General features: G+C 39.7%; 1 protein-coding gene across 3 annotated transcripts in view; it reads left to right on the top strand.

The window, feature by feature from the left end:
- The first annotated feature begins 3,759 nt into the window (after positions 1–3,759).
- Positions 3,760–16,395, top strand: part of LOC124721342 (DNA fragmentation factor subunit alpha-like) — a 93,265-nt gene continuing 80,629 nt past the window's right edge. For 2 of the 3 annotated variants that reach the window (XM_047246264.1, XM_047246262.1), the window contains exons 1-2: positions 3,760–3,813; positions 4,081–4,281. In XM_047246264.1, coding sequence (XP_047102220.1) covers positions 4,161–4,281 — 121 coding nt within the window. In that variant the 5' untranslated portion in view covers positions 3,760–3,813; positions 4,081–4,160. Of the gene's footprint in view, positions 3,814–3,886; positions 3,905–4,080; positions 4,282–16,395 lie in introns of those variants that run through there. The other variant, XM_047246263.1, reaches the window with a different exon arrangement.

Below are 16,395 nucleotides of genomic sequence, written 5' to 3'. Positions count from 1 at the left end.
GATACTGAAGACTTAACACTGTCTCCTAATGTACTGCCCAGTCACCAGGCAATTACATCTGGCATCAGAAGTGTTGCTGTCTGGCACTGTTACATCTCGTATCATCAGTACTGTGAGCACTGTAGTGTGTGATGGCATCAGACAGACCAGTAAATGGAATCGAAGCAAACGTGTTACAGGAGAAGCTAATGAAATAACTGTACTAGTGGCAGTGTACCAGAACCCACAGATAAGTGCCTGGCAATTACACAGCGATTCTGGTATATCTGTAGGCAATATTGTCACAATACTGCATCGTCATAAGTATTATCCGTACCACTTGTCACTGCAACAAGAAATTCATGGCACATGGTGTTTTGTGAATGGGCATGTCAACAAATGCAAACAGCCTACATGTTCTTTGCTGAGGTACTGTTTTATAGTGAGTCTACATTCACATTAATCAGCATAAAATGCATTACTGGAGTGAAGACAATCCACACTGCTTATGGTAAGCTGACCACCAACGTCCTTGGTTGGTTAATATATAGTGTGGCATAATAGGAACAAACTCATTAGTCTGTATTTAATCGACGGCTCGTTGAATGTACGCAAATATCGAACGTTTTTGGAATAGGAACTACTGGTACTACTGCAGGACGTTGCCCAGGACGTTCGACAATGTATGTGATTTCAGCATAACGGTTTTTTTGCGCATTACACTATTCAATCACACGAGGTATTAGAATGTGTTTAGACTGGTAGATGGAACAGCAGAGGTGACCCTATTAATTGACCTCCTAGGTCGCTGGATTTAATGTAGCTGTATTTCTTTCTGTGGGGATATTTAAAAGATAACGTGTAGCAGCAAGTACCAACAGGCTCTGAAGACACAGTCGATCGCATCAAAAATGCCTGTGCTGACATTCCCAGAAATATTTGTAGGGTCCTTTGAAAACAGGATCACTAAGTGTCCTGAAGGTGATCATACTACATTTGAACACCTACTCTAATTGAAAAAATAGAGTAGAGTTCCCCTTGAGCCATGGCCACAGTAAGGCATTGAGTAGTCTCCTGTTTGATATGTCACAGGAATACAATGTTGCAAACGGGGTTCCCAATTAGAAGTTGTGAAATAATGACCTGTCCTACAGTTGCAGCATGGAGATGGGGTCCTATGTGTCATTGAGCAGCATCTCGTAAATTGCGATTGTGTGCCCATTTCTATTCCTCTGATTGCAGCACAAAATGTGGCGAAATGAAGAAAATGCTTGAGACAAAAGTATATCAATTTTGCTGTAGAATCGTAATCTGCAATAAAAAATTCCATTGAAGATTTCGAAGTTGCCCTCACCATGCACACATATGGTTGGGTAGAGGGTTTAGTGTAGTGTCATTGGATATCCCCCTCTGCGACATAAATATGGGAACTATAACATGTTTTGAGTCCATGTGTAGTTTTCTGATGAGAAATTATGGAATAAAACTCATTGAACATGGGGAATTTTGTACTTTTACTGTGACTGTTGAATTGCATGACACCTACTTCAGTCGCAACACTTTATCTAGAGTGGATTCCCTAGCTTCCGTGGAAAATTAGCCATTTCCTCCAGTGCAGTATTTTTATCACAGTAATAAAATGGATTAGGCTTGCTCAGCTTATTATACATCAAAAGAGGCATCACTAGCTTATTAAAGGAACGCCATTAATCCTACAAACGAGATTTATTGAAAAGTGTTATTTATTTACTTTCCCCTGCTGAATAATTCCTCATACTTAGGCTACATTTGTTAAGTCATTTACTACCTCTACCAAAATGAGGAAAATGAGCCATGATAGCTACAAATAAATAATTAATCTGTATCATATACGTTTCTCTCTTATTTAAAATTGGAATTTTTGGATTAGTTATTGTTCTAACTTTCAGGCTTAGTAGTTTTTGGCATCTGTTGATACCTACGAGGAAGACTGAAGCCAAATTGTGGATGTCTAGAGCTACATAAGTTTCACGGAAGTAGACAGAAGCAGTGATGTGAGGTAAAAAAAAAAATTGTGCTCTGTGTACCAGAATGTGTTCAAACTTCGAGAGTTTGAAGAGAACCCTGAAGTTAAGTAATTATTATTTTGAGAATACAGCTATTTTAAATGACATGAAATATCGTTGAGGTGATATTTGTGATGTGAATATAAAAAGACCCATTCCACTTGATTATGATTTATCATACAAATGATCCATGGGACATGAAACTAACTAACCAACCTTATTTTCTTCTTGGCATAACATTACTGCATGACCTGCATGATGACATATGCTCACTCATACGATCTCAACAGACTGATGGGTATTTTTAAGGAATTAAGAATCATGACCCTACTATTTATATTTATATGTGAAAGTATAGGCTTCCTTAAGAGCCATAGAGAGTTTTCAGAGGTGAACAGTGCGGTATTTTTAAGGAATTAGAAATCGTGACCCCTTCAGCTGTATAGCCATAGAGAATTTTCACTTTTGAACAGTGAGATCCACAGTTATCAAACAAGCAATAAGGATGAATACAGACAATCAATACATTGCGACAGTGTACTATACAAACAGAAAATCCTCTATAGTGAACTGCCAGATTACGTCAAAAAAATACCAAACATTAATATTTTTTAAAAAAGAACTAAAAAAATCTACTAAAAACACCAGCTTCTGAAACATTTATGAATATCTGGAATATTGCTCAAATTGGTAGGTACTGCCTCATAATCTCACTAAACAATTATATGTAATTGCCAAAGTATTCCTTGGTAAAACTAAACTTCTTTAATTAATGAACTCATATGTCTAATCATGTACCTACATTATGTGCCAATATTTTAATATGAAATTCTGCATGTAAAATCAACCAAGATGTTTCAGTAACTTTTCAGCAACATGTCTACTTTTGTCTATATGTATGTACAAAATTTTGTTATGCGTAATTAAACTGTTTATGTCGCTACAGTCATGAAGGTGTGTTGATAAAAAAAGGATCCAGACTTGATGAAATATTTCCAGTTATATACGACTTTATTTTGTGCATGAATGTAAACATGTAAAATTTTATACTGTTTTGTACTTTGACAAGTTCAATATCATGAATGTCATAAAATGGTGCTAAATAAATACAAAAGTTTAAAGAGGGCGTGGTTGGCGACGTATTGAAAACTGCGCCACTGAAATTTTGGTTGCAGCGTGTAGAAACCGTTGCTCATGGCGCCACCTAAACTTCTTTAATTAATGAACTCATATGTCTAATCATGTACCTACATTATGTGCCAATATTTTAATATGAAATTCTGCATGTAAAATCAACCAAGATGTTTCAGTAACTTTTCAGCAACATGTCTACTTTTGTCTATATGTATTTACAAAATTTTGTTATGCGTAATTAAACTGTATATGTCGCTACAGTCATGAAGGTGTGTTGATAAAAAAAGGATCCAGACTTGATGAAATATTTCCAGTTATATACGACTTTATTTTGTGCATGAATGTAAACATGTAAAATTTTATACTGTTTTGTACTTTGACAAGTTCAATATCATGAATGTCATAAAATGGTGCTAAATAAATACAAAAGTTTAAAGAGGGCGTGGTTGGCGACGTATTGAAAACTGCGCCACTGAAATTTTGGTTGCAGCGTGTAGAAACCGTTGCTCATGGCGCCACTGCAGATTGGCGCGTCACTAGTTGCATTTGAGAACCCACCTTTTGTCGATCTAACATCGGTGTATTTACTACCAAAGATTACCATTGCTTAATGTGACTGTGACATTTAAATAGGCGTGTCTGTTGATACCTAGTTGTGAGTAACGTGACGTTTATGAAGTGTATATATTTATGCGTATTGGTAGTTATGAAATAAATGTAGTGCGTTGTTGTAGTTGTAGTCAACGGTATTTGTGTTGGCTATGTTATATTCTTTTGCTATGTATGAATACAATATGAGCATGGCGTATTTAAGAAAAAAAATTAGTATACCGAAAGTAAATCCGTAGTAGTGTGAAACGAGCCTAATATGCTGAATGATTTATAGTCTTATGTAAATAACGCCTTTTTATCCTTTCGTCAGAGACGGGTTGCCTGTGTAGCCGGATTACTTTTCTGTGCTAATGTATTTCTGAAAGTATTCCATAAGCTGGCATACCACCAATGGAAAAGAGCACCGAAGAATCGCAGTTAGTTAAAGGGATACCCCTTAAAGTTGTTGACTTAGCTCGTGAATGTAAAAAAGGTGTCGTAGCCTCGACTCTGCAGGAATTAATAAGTCGAGGTATGTCTAATTATTTATGCATGTTAGCATGTGTGAAAAGGCGCTTATAATATGTCGTAGGTCGTAGTTATGAGAAATTATTTTGTGAACTATATTTCGTTTGTGTTGCTGTTGGTCTTCAATTCAGAATATGGTGGTGTCATTCTCTAATTGTATGTTGTTGTATGTAGCACAGATGTTAAAAATGCGCAATAGTGAAAGACGAGTAAATAGGGAAATTTCTTTTTTGAAAAAAATTGTTTGCGGTATGTCCTAGAAGTAGGTAAGAGACAAATATTTATGAATGCCAAATTTCCTCCTTTCGCTTGTGGTGTGATACAAACTTGAATTAAGAGTAATTTTGGATTTGTGTACCAATGCTGTTTTCAGATGGATTTGTCTCTGAGTAGCTTCAGGAGAGGATAATTTTTTTTCCCAGGCTTTGTAATTTATTTCTCTTAAACTATGTCCCTTTCTTTTTTTTCCCCCTACAGGAATGTTCTGCAGTTTTAGTCATTCAGTTAAGATTCTTTATTGCTGTTGACTACACACAGTAGACTTAACTTTCTAGTGATATCAAGTTAATTACAACCAAAGTATTAAAGTAATATTGATATTACATGTACAAATCAAGTAAATCATAGCCTGTATCATTATTATAATCTTAAACATTAAAATAAACATTATCCATACTCTTTTACATTGATTTTTTTTTTTTTTTTTAAAGTAAGTCCTAACTTATTTTTGAATTTTTAAGTGGTCTGAGTTCTCTGACTTGCGTGACAAAGTAATCATTCAATTCTCTTGGATCAAGGAGAATTTGACATACCTGGCTCGAAAAATTACCTTGTTACACTTATTTGGAGCACCTTCTTTTATGTGCCTTTCATAATTCCTGTCAGTTCTTTTGTATATCAGATAATTTTTTTTTTTTTTTTTTTAGGTGGAAGTCTGTACTTTTTAAAATACACTTATGGTATATAATTAGCTAAATTACACAAAATGAAGTGACTTTTTGAAAAAAACAATAAATCCAGTGGCAATGCAAGTTTCTCTGCTTAACTTACCATATATCTAACTGGTAACAATACACCTAGCATCTTTGCCACCAATATACATATTGAGGTAATATTTTTTTTAAAAGCTTAGAAACTTCTTGATTTCATCATGCCCTACTTTAATGGTGAAAAAGGAATTACACAATCACACGTGGAACTGGAAACTATATATGTTTTAGTTGGCTGCTCTCACACGTATCATAAATATGACTAATGTAAATATTGCAAAAAGAAATTAAAGCCATATTTGTTTGACAATTCCTTTGACACCGTGGAATTACTGGAACAAAAGGGGGGGGGGGTGATGCTAGGTATTACTTTAATCTTATTATACAGTATTAACCCAGAATTAAGTTTCAGATCATCTGAGATCAGTGACTATCCATGCAATCATATGAAAGGTTATCTAAAATGTTTCCAATATATTGACGTGATTCATACATTCGCACATAGGGCCTAGTGTTTAAATTCAGGTTATTACCATCCTTGTAGATCTTTATTTACAACGGTACAGGATTTGTCAGGGATGTGGAACACATCAAATTGCATGTCAGTTGGCAGAAGCAGCCAAGCTAATTCTGAATAGTATAGTGACAGTCGAATTACGACTAGTGTTAATTGCTTTACATATTAACAAACAGCAGCTACCTGGAAAAGGTCACTGCTCTTCACCATAAAATATGGGAGCTGTTTTTTTTTACCTAATATTTGCAACTTAAGTGTCTCTCTCTCTCTCTCTCTCTCTCTCTCTCTCTCTCTCTCTCTCTCGAAATGTTCAGAATAATGCCTTCCTGCTTTGACCAATGTTTTAAATAGACTGCACATGGTCTAGTTATGCATATTGCTGTGGGGATCACAATACACCAATAATTGAAAGATGTGCAATTCTATAATTTCATGGTGTTGAGTAACGTTGCCTTGTTGTCAGTATGATCCATCAAAGTCTTGGCTGGAAGTTTACAGAAAGAATGTAGATGTGAAATTTACTGTATATACAACAGAAAAATAAAACCAAAGAAACATACTTGCTAACCAAAGTCAGCTGAGACACAAATCTAGCGATAGCAAGAGTCAGCACAATCTCTCGGACATCCAACCTAGACACCTCAAACCAGGAACTCCTCTGGATGGAACACTATACTTGGTCTTGCTGACAAAAACACACATACTGGTCCCTGGTCCAAAATACAGTAACTTTGGCCAGTCTCATACCTTCTCCACAAATTTAGACATTCACACACTCTTCAGGTAACACATTGACTGCCACAAAGTGGTGGGGAGTTGCAATTACTGCACTGCTCCATAACAATGGTGGTTGATCAGCTTGCCAAGGACCATCAGTGAGACCTGCTGTTGCAAGGCACAAGTCTGCCCTTCAGCGAAGGCAAGGATGAGGCAGCAGCAGCTCTCGGCAGTAGAGTACATTAGATTTAGTTAGTGGCGGCATTGTAACTAATAGTCATCTCAGTAGACTGCCAATACAGCATTGTAGGTTAGCTGCCACACTGAGATATAATTTGAGAGCGAAGCTGTGACAGTCAGGATATATGTATTTGTCAGGCAACATCAATGATGCTACTCTTTTGTGGGTATGACTGAATGTGCCCTAGTTTTCTGAGCTCATCAACACTTTTGGTTGCTTTGGGATGTCAAAATTTTGCCTTTCAGGCACTCTTTCCTGCTATATCAGTAACTCAATAGAACTCTTGCGTTCGGTCAGGGCTTTCTTGGGACATTTCTGCAGTCACGATTATGATGATATCGATCTTATGTCATGATAACACATTGCTCACTTGAATATTTGCCATGAATATTATTCAGGGGTGCAACAATATTGTGGCAGTAAGGAAAATTTGTTGTGTTGAATTATCATAATACAATCATTGGTACAGTGCAGTTGTGGTTTTCTGTTTCTATAAAATAAGAAAAAGAATGGAAGTGCTGTAGTTACCATTACCACAAGACAAAAAATAGGTTGGATTCTGAAAATAATTATAGCATTCTTGTCTCGTGGGCTGATAAACATTTGTCTTATGCTGTAGTTGCTGTTTATAAACTATGCATACAAAATCGAAATGATGACACATGCAGCAGTATTAACAAATTTTTCTCTGCTACTGAATATGGAAAAAAAGACAACAGTGTTGGTACAACATTCTCGGATAATGGCACTGTCTGGTTCATGCAGTGGCAATCCATTGCTTTTTCAGGAGGTAACAAAATACACACGTCATGTATTAGAATGATCTGTATATTTTTGCAAGTGCCTGTGTCTCTTTTAATGCTACTTCTAAGTTTGACGACAACAACAATGGTGATTATTATAGTTAACTGGAATGTAAATTTAAAGCAGCAGCTTTTTATAAGTCTATGTTGAATTGGTGCTTTTGTAAATGCTGCTTTTGTATTATAATGTAAGAAAAATGTCAACTTTGGTGATGGAAAACCAACTTTGAAATTCAGTTACACACTGAAGCACCAAAAAAACTGGTATAGGCATGTGTATCTGATAACATTTTAATAACCAGTCTACTTTCCTTTACCTTTCATTGAAATAAAACATCGGGAGGTGTGATTAATAATAAAGTACGTATATACACTGAAGCGCCAAAGAAACTGGTATAGGGATGCATATTCAAATACAGAGATATGTAAACAGGTAGAATACGGTGCTGTGGTCAGCAACGCCTGTGTAGAACAAGTGTCTGATGCAGTTGTTAGTTCAGTTACTGCTGTTACAATGGCAGGTTATCAAGATTTAAGTGAGTTTGAATGTGGTGTTATAGTTGGCGCACAAGCAGTGGGATACAGAATCTTTGAGGCAGCAGTGAAGCAGGAATTTTCCCATACTACCATTTCACGAATGTACCGTGAATATCAGGAACCCCGTAAAACATCAAATCTCAGACATCGCTTCGGCTGGAAAAAGATCCTGCAAGAACGGGACCAACAGCGATACGATAGAAGTTCAACCGTTCTGCAAATTGCTGCAGATTTCACTGCTGGACCATCAACAAGTGTCAGTGTGCAAATCATTCAACAAAACATCATCTATAAGGCTTTTGGAGCTGAAGGCCCACTTGTATACCCTTGATGATGCATGACACAAAGCTTTATGCCTCACCATGGTCCACGAAGACCGACATTGGACTGCTGATGACTAGAAACATATTGCCTGTTCAGACGAGTCTCATTTCAAATTGTATCGAGCGGATGGACATGTATGGGTATCGAGAGAACCTCGTGAATCCATGGACCCTGCATGTCAGCGGGGGGCTGTTCATGCTGGTGGAGGCTGTGTAATGGTGTGGGGTGTGTGTAGTTGGAGTGATATGGGACCCCTGATGTGTCTAGATATGACTCTGACAGGTGACACATATGTAAGCATTCTGTCTGATCACCTGCATCCATTCATGTCCATTATGCATTCCGATGGACTTTGGCAATTCCAGCAGGACAATACGACACCCCCACATGTCCAGAATTACTCCAGGAACACACTTCTGAATTTAAACACTTCCACTGGTCACCAAAGTCATCAGACATGAACAGTATTGAGCGTATGTGTGATGATGACTCTTACTTTAGAAATAAATACAGTTTTCTGAAGGATATACGTGCAGGATTTTTGGAATCCAAAGAATAATATGAAGGAAGAAATCGGTTTTCTCTCAACTGTTGTAAAAAGAAGACAGAATAATGACTGAAACATGTTGATCTGCAAAAGGATTGTGACCACCTGTAACGTAATTGTTCAGTTCGTGTAGCTTATATTTGTATTAGCTTTGCCAGTACATTATGTCCACTTGGTACTAGTTCCAATCAATAGAATGATTTTTGTAGAGTCAGAGCTTTCATGCCAATTCAGTCAGAGCTTCAGATAGCTCCAATTTAATAATCAGTGAAAGTATTTCAAAAAGCCCTTCGTGGTCTCAGGGTTGTGTTGCTTTCTCAAATTCCACATGTGAGATGAGGCATCTGTGTTAGTTTTGACACTTTTCGATATGCTAAGAATATTGCTAATCTTCTTTTTTTTTTATTTTGACAAATAGTCTTTATGGCCTCATAAACTACCATTTGCTGTGTTACTGTAACTCTGGTAATTACCAAGATGCAGATATCAAAATTATTTTTTCGAATGAAACTATGTAGTTTTTTGGTTCTGAAATAGTATTTCTAGATCTCTACTGCTCTTCATGCATACTTCATAACACACAAATTTACTGATTGTAGAGCCGTGTCATGTAAAATATCTATCACTGGATGAATGAAGACCGTGTTTCATCTGCAGTTGCAGTGGCCTTCCTCAGTCACCAGTAGACATGCAGGTTTTATTTGTCCAATGCCCCTTTTTTAAGATGCAACTTTACACCCAAAATGTTTTATTTCAAGTGACTGGCTGTGGAAACGTATGCACTTACTTTTTCTGTAAGTTAGTGCTAACTCGACTAATCCTTCATTACAAAAAAAAAAAAAAAAAAAAAACATTGAAGGCTTCAAAACAGTTACAGATTTATACTACTTTGACACTAAATGTCATATCAGCAGCAAAAATTAAATGAAATTTGGTGCACCCTTATACACCAGACCAATGCAGACTTAGATACCATTTTACTTTATTCAAATCTTCATATGGGCAATATGCAACTTGTTTGGTCATCCTGGTGCTGGATGTCTAGTAGTTTGTTGTTTTTGAGACAGAGTAAAATAATTAGGTGCACACATAGTTTTTGATAACTTATTTTACTTAACTTGAATAGTAACAAGTCCAGAGCACAATCCAAAGCAAGTCCTTGAGATAGACGTGTTGGTATCCACAATATCAACAGAGGCTGAATGACAGTTCCTCATTTAGACAGGGAGAACTTAAAGAACAGGTAGAATGGAGGTCAGTTTAGTGTTCTGTTAAGTCGAGTCAGTGGTGGTGTTGGCCACACAAGCTGATGAACATGTCTCGGAGCCAGCCATAGAGTGGCAGTGCAGTCACATGGACTACAGCCAACTTGGAAGTGTGGACTGATGGGGCATGATATCACATTCCTCCCTTCTCCCCCAAAATTCCTTGCCATCATCATGAACTGGTACTGCCAGAAATGATTGGGGGGGGGGGGGGGAGGAGGAGGAGGTGGGCGGGCGGGTTGGTTGGTTTCAGGTGCCAGTGAGGAGGCAGAAGCCTGCAATTCAGCTGTTGACAAGTTCCTGTCTGTGTCCCACCATTCATCTCCCAAATAGCTGGAAACATCAGCTGAAAAACCAGCCATAGAGTGTGCATTCAAACCCAGGGACTGAGCATTTTCATCTATCAGCTGGGGCATGATAACAACTTGAGGGTTCACGGCGGCCCACTGGAAGGCGGCAGGGTGAAGTGGCCCCATCTCTTGTGACTGGGGCTGCAGTGACCATGCTGTGTCACCATACTTCCATGTCCAATGCAGGTGGCGTGGACCAAGGGAGCCGAAGGTGGCTGAGGCTGCAAGGTTACCAAATCTGTAAATGGAAAAACCCATGGCAGCTTCATGCAGCCCATGCAAACAAAACTGGTTTTCATAGTGCCTTCTCTACAGCTACATCTATACTCCACAAGCCACCTGGTGGTGTGTGGCAGGGGGTCCCTTGAGTACCTCTATCAGTTTTCCGTTCTATTCCAGCCTCGTATTGTTCGTGGAAAGGAAGATTGTCGGTACGCCTCTGTGTGGGCTCTAATCTCTCTGATTTTATCCTCATGGTCTCTTCACAAGATATACATAGGAGGGAGCAATATACTGCTTGATTCCTTGAAGGTATGTTCTCGAACCTTCAACAAAAGCCCGTACCGAGCTACTGAGTGTCTCTCTTGCAGAGTCTTCCACTGGAGTTGTATCTATCATCTCCGTAACACTTTCGCGATTACTAAATGATCGTGTAACTGCTTTCCGTTGGATCTTCTCTATCTCTTCTATCAACCCTATCTGGTATGGATCCCACACCGGTGAGCAGTATTCAAGCAGTGGGCGAACAAGCGTATTGTAACCTACTTCCTTTGTTTTCGGACTGCATTTCCTTAGGATTCTTCCAATGAGTCTCAGTCTGGCGTCTGCTTTACCGGTGATTATTTTTATATGTTCATTCCATTTTAGATCACTCCTAATGCCTACTCCCAGATAATTTATGGAATTAACTGTTTCCAGTTGCTGACCTGCTATTTTGTAGCTAAATGATAAAGGATATTTCTTTCTATGTATTCGCAGCACACTACACTTGTCTGCATTGAGATTCAGTCGCCGTTCCCTGCACCACGCGTCAATTCGTTGCAGATCCTCCTGCATTTCAGTACAATTTTCCATTGTTACAACCTCTCGATATACTACAGCATTATCCGCAAAAAGCCTCAGTGAACTTCTGATGTTATCCACAAGGTCATTTGTATATAATGTGAATAGCAACGGTCCTACGACACTCCCCTGTGGCACACCGAAAATCACTCTTACTTCGGAAGACTTCTCTCCATTGAGAATGACATGCTGCGTCCTGTTATCTAGGAACTCTTCAATCCAATCATACAATTGGTCTGATAGTCAATATGCTCTTACTTTGATCATTAAACGACTCTGGGGAACGGTATCGAACGCCTTGCGGAAGTCAAGAAACACGGCATCTACCTGTGCACCTGTGTCTATGGCCCTCAGAGTCTCGTGGACGAATAGCGCGAGCTGGGTTTCACACGATCATCTTTTTCGAACCCCATGCTGATTCCTGCAGAGTAGTTTTCTAGTCTCCAGAAAAGTCATTATACTCTAACATAATACGTGTTCCAAAATTCTACAACTGATCGTCGTTAGATATATAGGTCTATAGCTCTGCACATCTGTTCGATATCCCTTCTTGAAAACGGGGGTGATCTGTGCCATTTCCCAGTCTTTTGGAACGCTACGCTCTTCTAGAGACCTACAGTACACCACTGCAAGAAGGAGGGCAAGTTCCTTTGTGTACTCTGTGCCTTGCAGCCTGGTCATACCCAGTACAACATACAAAGGGCAGCCCAAGACTTAGGTGATAATACCCTACTCCCAGAGCCTGTGTCTGGCAAAAACTCTGAAAAAGACCAAATCATGCACATTACAGTTAGAACACTGTAGAGGATGAACTGACTGCTGCGGAGGGTGCAGCAGCTGAAGCAGTGTCCTATGTCAATGTCCATGCAAGAGCTGCACTGGTGATTTAACCATTGCGGGACTGGGAATTGTAGGATGAGAGGAAGAGGACTGAAGCATGCTCCTGTGTATGGGAAACACGTAACTTGTTCACCTCTTGCTTGAAAGCTCTGAGGGAGTGTCCTGCTTCATCATTGGGTTGAGAATGAAACGGTGTGGTTGTTACATACTTGATGCCGTTGACATCACAAAACTGCTGAAATTCTGACAATGTGAACTGTGGTTTGTTGTCCAAAACCAACACTTCAGGTAAACCTTTGATGCAAAAAGTTGCTGTCAGAGTCTTGCTAGTGATAGCTGTTATGGTGGATGCATGGATACTATGAATGGAAACTTGCTTGAAGGTGTCTAGCACAATTAGCCAATGTGACTTCCAACAGGGCCCTGAAAAGTCGATATACAAACGTTACCAAGGGGCGCTGGGCTTGGGACAGTTGAAAAATTTTTGTGGTGGAGCATCTTGGTGTGCCACACATTCTGGATATCCTGAAGTCAATTGTTCTGTTTGAGTGACCATGCTGACCCGTGTGCAGTGGTGTCGGGTGAGTTGCCCCAGTGGCCTTGATGGAGGAGGCAAAGAATTTCCTTCTGAAGCAAATGTTGACAACCACACAGGACTTATCGTTGTCTGCATTAAGAGGATGACACCCTGCTGGATTGATAAGCTGTGCCAAAGCGCAATATAATGGTGTTTGACCAGATCACTAATCTGTTTCATTGAATGTGGGCAAGCAGTGCAGAGGTACTGCAACAGAATCGTGAGACTGGGGTCTGCAGCTGTTGTCTGAACTATCCATATGTGGCTGATAGGAAAACAATCAAGTGTTTCCCTGTCACTGGACATCAAGAATCTTCTGAGGTGTTGAATGTGGAATCAGTGCCAACTGGTGGTTGACAAAGTGTGTCTGCATTCAAATGCTTAGCTATTGGCCTGTACACAATTTCATACGGGTAACTGGAGATGCACAGAGACCAATGCTGCAACTTTTGCACCATGAATGGGCGGACTGGCGTTGAACTGCTGAACAATGAGGTGAGAGGCTTATGATTGGTCACCAAGTAGAATTTCCTGCCGTGTAAGTATTGATGAAACTTGGTCACCTCATATACGATAGCAACAGCATCCTTTTTAATCTGTGCGTAGTTGCATTGTGCTTTGTTGAAGGGTTTTAATGTGAAAGCATTTGCCCTGTCCAGTGATTCAACTTTGTGTGAGAGAAGAGTGCCAATCCTGTAAGAGGGTGCGTCGACCGCAAGCATGACTCGATTGGCTGGATCAGAATCTACCAGAGAACACTTGCTCAATATGGCATCCTTCAGTTTCTGAAATGCGACTTGACACTCCCTATTCCACTCAAACGGAACATTCTTTCATTGAAAACAATGCAGTGGAGCTGCAATCTGTGCAGTGTTGGGAATGAACCAAATGTAATAAGTTAGCTTACTCAACACAGCTTGGAGTTCACCGATGTTCCTAGGAGCTGGGAGGTTCTGTATGGTGGTTAAGTGTGACTGCAAAAGGTGGATGCCCTGACTGCCGATCACATGACCTAAATCTTCACTCTCAGTCTGGAAGGAGTAGTATGTGGTTTTATTACACCTTAACGCAGCATCTGAGAGCAACTTCAAACAGTTTTCTGAGAATGGGAAGATATTTGTTAAGATTGTGAGCCAAATTGACTATGTCATCAAAATAGTTCAAACAAGAAGGAACTGTAGTCGTCAGCTTTGATAGGTAATGTTGGAAAAATTGCAGGTGCTGCCAAAGAGCAATCACAAAAATGTAAATAACCCCGTATGGGTGTTGATAACAAAAAAATCGTTGGGACTGTTCATCCAAGGCAAGCTGCAAGCAAGTGCTGTGAAGGTGGATTTTGGAAAAGAAATTACCTGTACCAATCTTGTCCGTAGTCTCTCAGGTGTTGGCAAAGGAAGAGAGTCAGTCACAATCTGTGGACTTACTGTTGTGCTGAAACCTGCACATAAGCACAATTTGCATGTAAGTTTCATTAGACTAGCCAAAGGGGATGCCCACTGTCTAGCTGCTACAGCGGAAATCATATTATTGGCATGCCAAGATAGAAATTCCTGTACCACTTGATCTGTGATAGTGTGAGGGATGGGTAATGTGCAGCAAAACCATTGTTATGCACTGTCTTTCGTGGTAATGTGAGCCTTGAAATTACTAGTATTGCCTAGGCCATATCAAGAAATATCACTAAATTCATCACAAAGTTCAGCTACCTTATCTGTGGCACAGAGGAGTTCACAGAGAGGACATTGCATTGAATTTTCAAACCAAACGGATCAAAAGAGTCAATGCCAAAAATATTTTTACTTTTACGTGAGCACAAAACTGTGTTAGTAATGTTACGAAATGTGGCAGATCGGCTGCAGATACATAATACAGGAATATCATGTCCCCCACAACTGGAAAGAGTTGTGTGTGCCTTATGTAGAGAGGGTTTACCTAGCAGTTTGTGTGTGCTTCCATTGAAAAGTGTCACTGACACACGCAGGCCTAATTGCATATGTATCTTGTGACCAGCAATCTGCAGAGTGATGAACAACTTACAGGCGTGACACTGAAGGGAATAAATGTGTAACTTCTTCCCTGTTGCATTTGATTGCGTTGTGTAGCCCAAAATTACTACTTGTCTTGGAAATAAATAAATAAATAAATAAAAATAAAAAATAGACTGAGGCCTAGTTGGACTTCTGTTCCTGCAGACTGACAGATTGAACACGACCGTGCTTGCCACAATAACACCGCTTCAACCTCACGATGGACAGCCTGCCGCTTGTGAGCCATGAAACACTGAGGGCAGGATTTAATCCCACTAGCATGCTGCCTAGCATACTGGGTTTGTTTACATCACTGCCCTGGCTGAGGTTTTGTGTGCTGCAGTGCGTGAACTACTGGCACAACCTGTTTGCCGTTACTCTGTACTGCACAAATAGGAGCGAAATCAAAGTCTGCTGCTGCCTTATCATAGGAGTCATGATGCTCCACAAATTCCAAACTATTGCAAGCTGAGTTTAGGATATTTAACAATCTGACCCATTTTGAGTACTGGCTTCCCTAATCATGGCATCACTATAGTAACATCCACATTCTCACTTGAATTTGCAATAGTGTGTAAGTCATTGCAGTTCTGCCACCCACTGCTTATGTGTTTGATTAGGTTGTTTACACAAGTGAAGGAATGTATAGCATGCAGCTGCCAAATTAATCTGTTCAAAATAGTACTTGCTTAGAGTAGCAATTATTTCTTCATAAGGAACACTTTCTGTGTGGGTGGTGGGAAAAAGTTCGACGGCTAACGGGTAAACAGACACTCTGACTGTTGCAAGAAAATGTGGTTGCCTGTGCCTATGTGCAGTGTGATGCACTGTGAAGTGTGAGTCAAGATGTGCGCAGTACATGAACCATTCCTCTTGTGTAGAATCAAATGCACACAATGGCAGTATGGAAACAGGTGCTGCTTGCTGTGGTGGTGGTGGTGGTGGTGGTGGTGGTGGTGGTGGTGTGTTTGCTTGTGCAATGAGCAGTCTGGTCATCATCTTCGTGAATTCCTACACTTGTAACTGAATGATCTGAGTTACTGACAATTCTTGTGGGGACTGCCCATAATGGAACACACAAAAATAACACTTGAAAAGCGAGCACAACCACTACTATGCTACAGGAAGGTACAGATTAGAATCACGTGGAATAGCAGCCTGTGAAAAGCACAGAAACACAGTTAATTACAGGGCAAGCACGGCTAAGGACAACATTTCTGCAAGAAAGACACACAATTAATATCATCACCAGTTATTGGTATGGTGAGAAGTAGAACAAAGTAGCAACCAAACCAAATTTTCCCGTGTTGTCAGATGTGTGG

Source organism: Schistocerca piceifrons, chromosome X (genome assembly GCF_021461385.2).
Source record: "Schistocerca piceifrons isolate TAMUIC-IGC-003096 chromosome X, iqSchPice1.1, whole genome shotgun sequence".
In the NCBI taxonomy this organism is placed as follows: domain Eukaryota; kingdom Metazoa; phylum Arthropoda; class Insecta; order Orthoptera; family Acrididae; genus Schistocerca; species Schistocerca piceifrons.
This window is presented reverse-complemented; position numbering and strand designations above follow the sequence as displayed.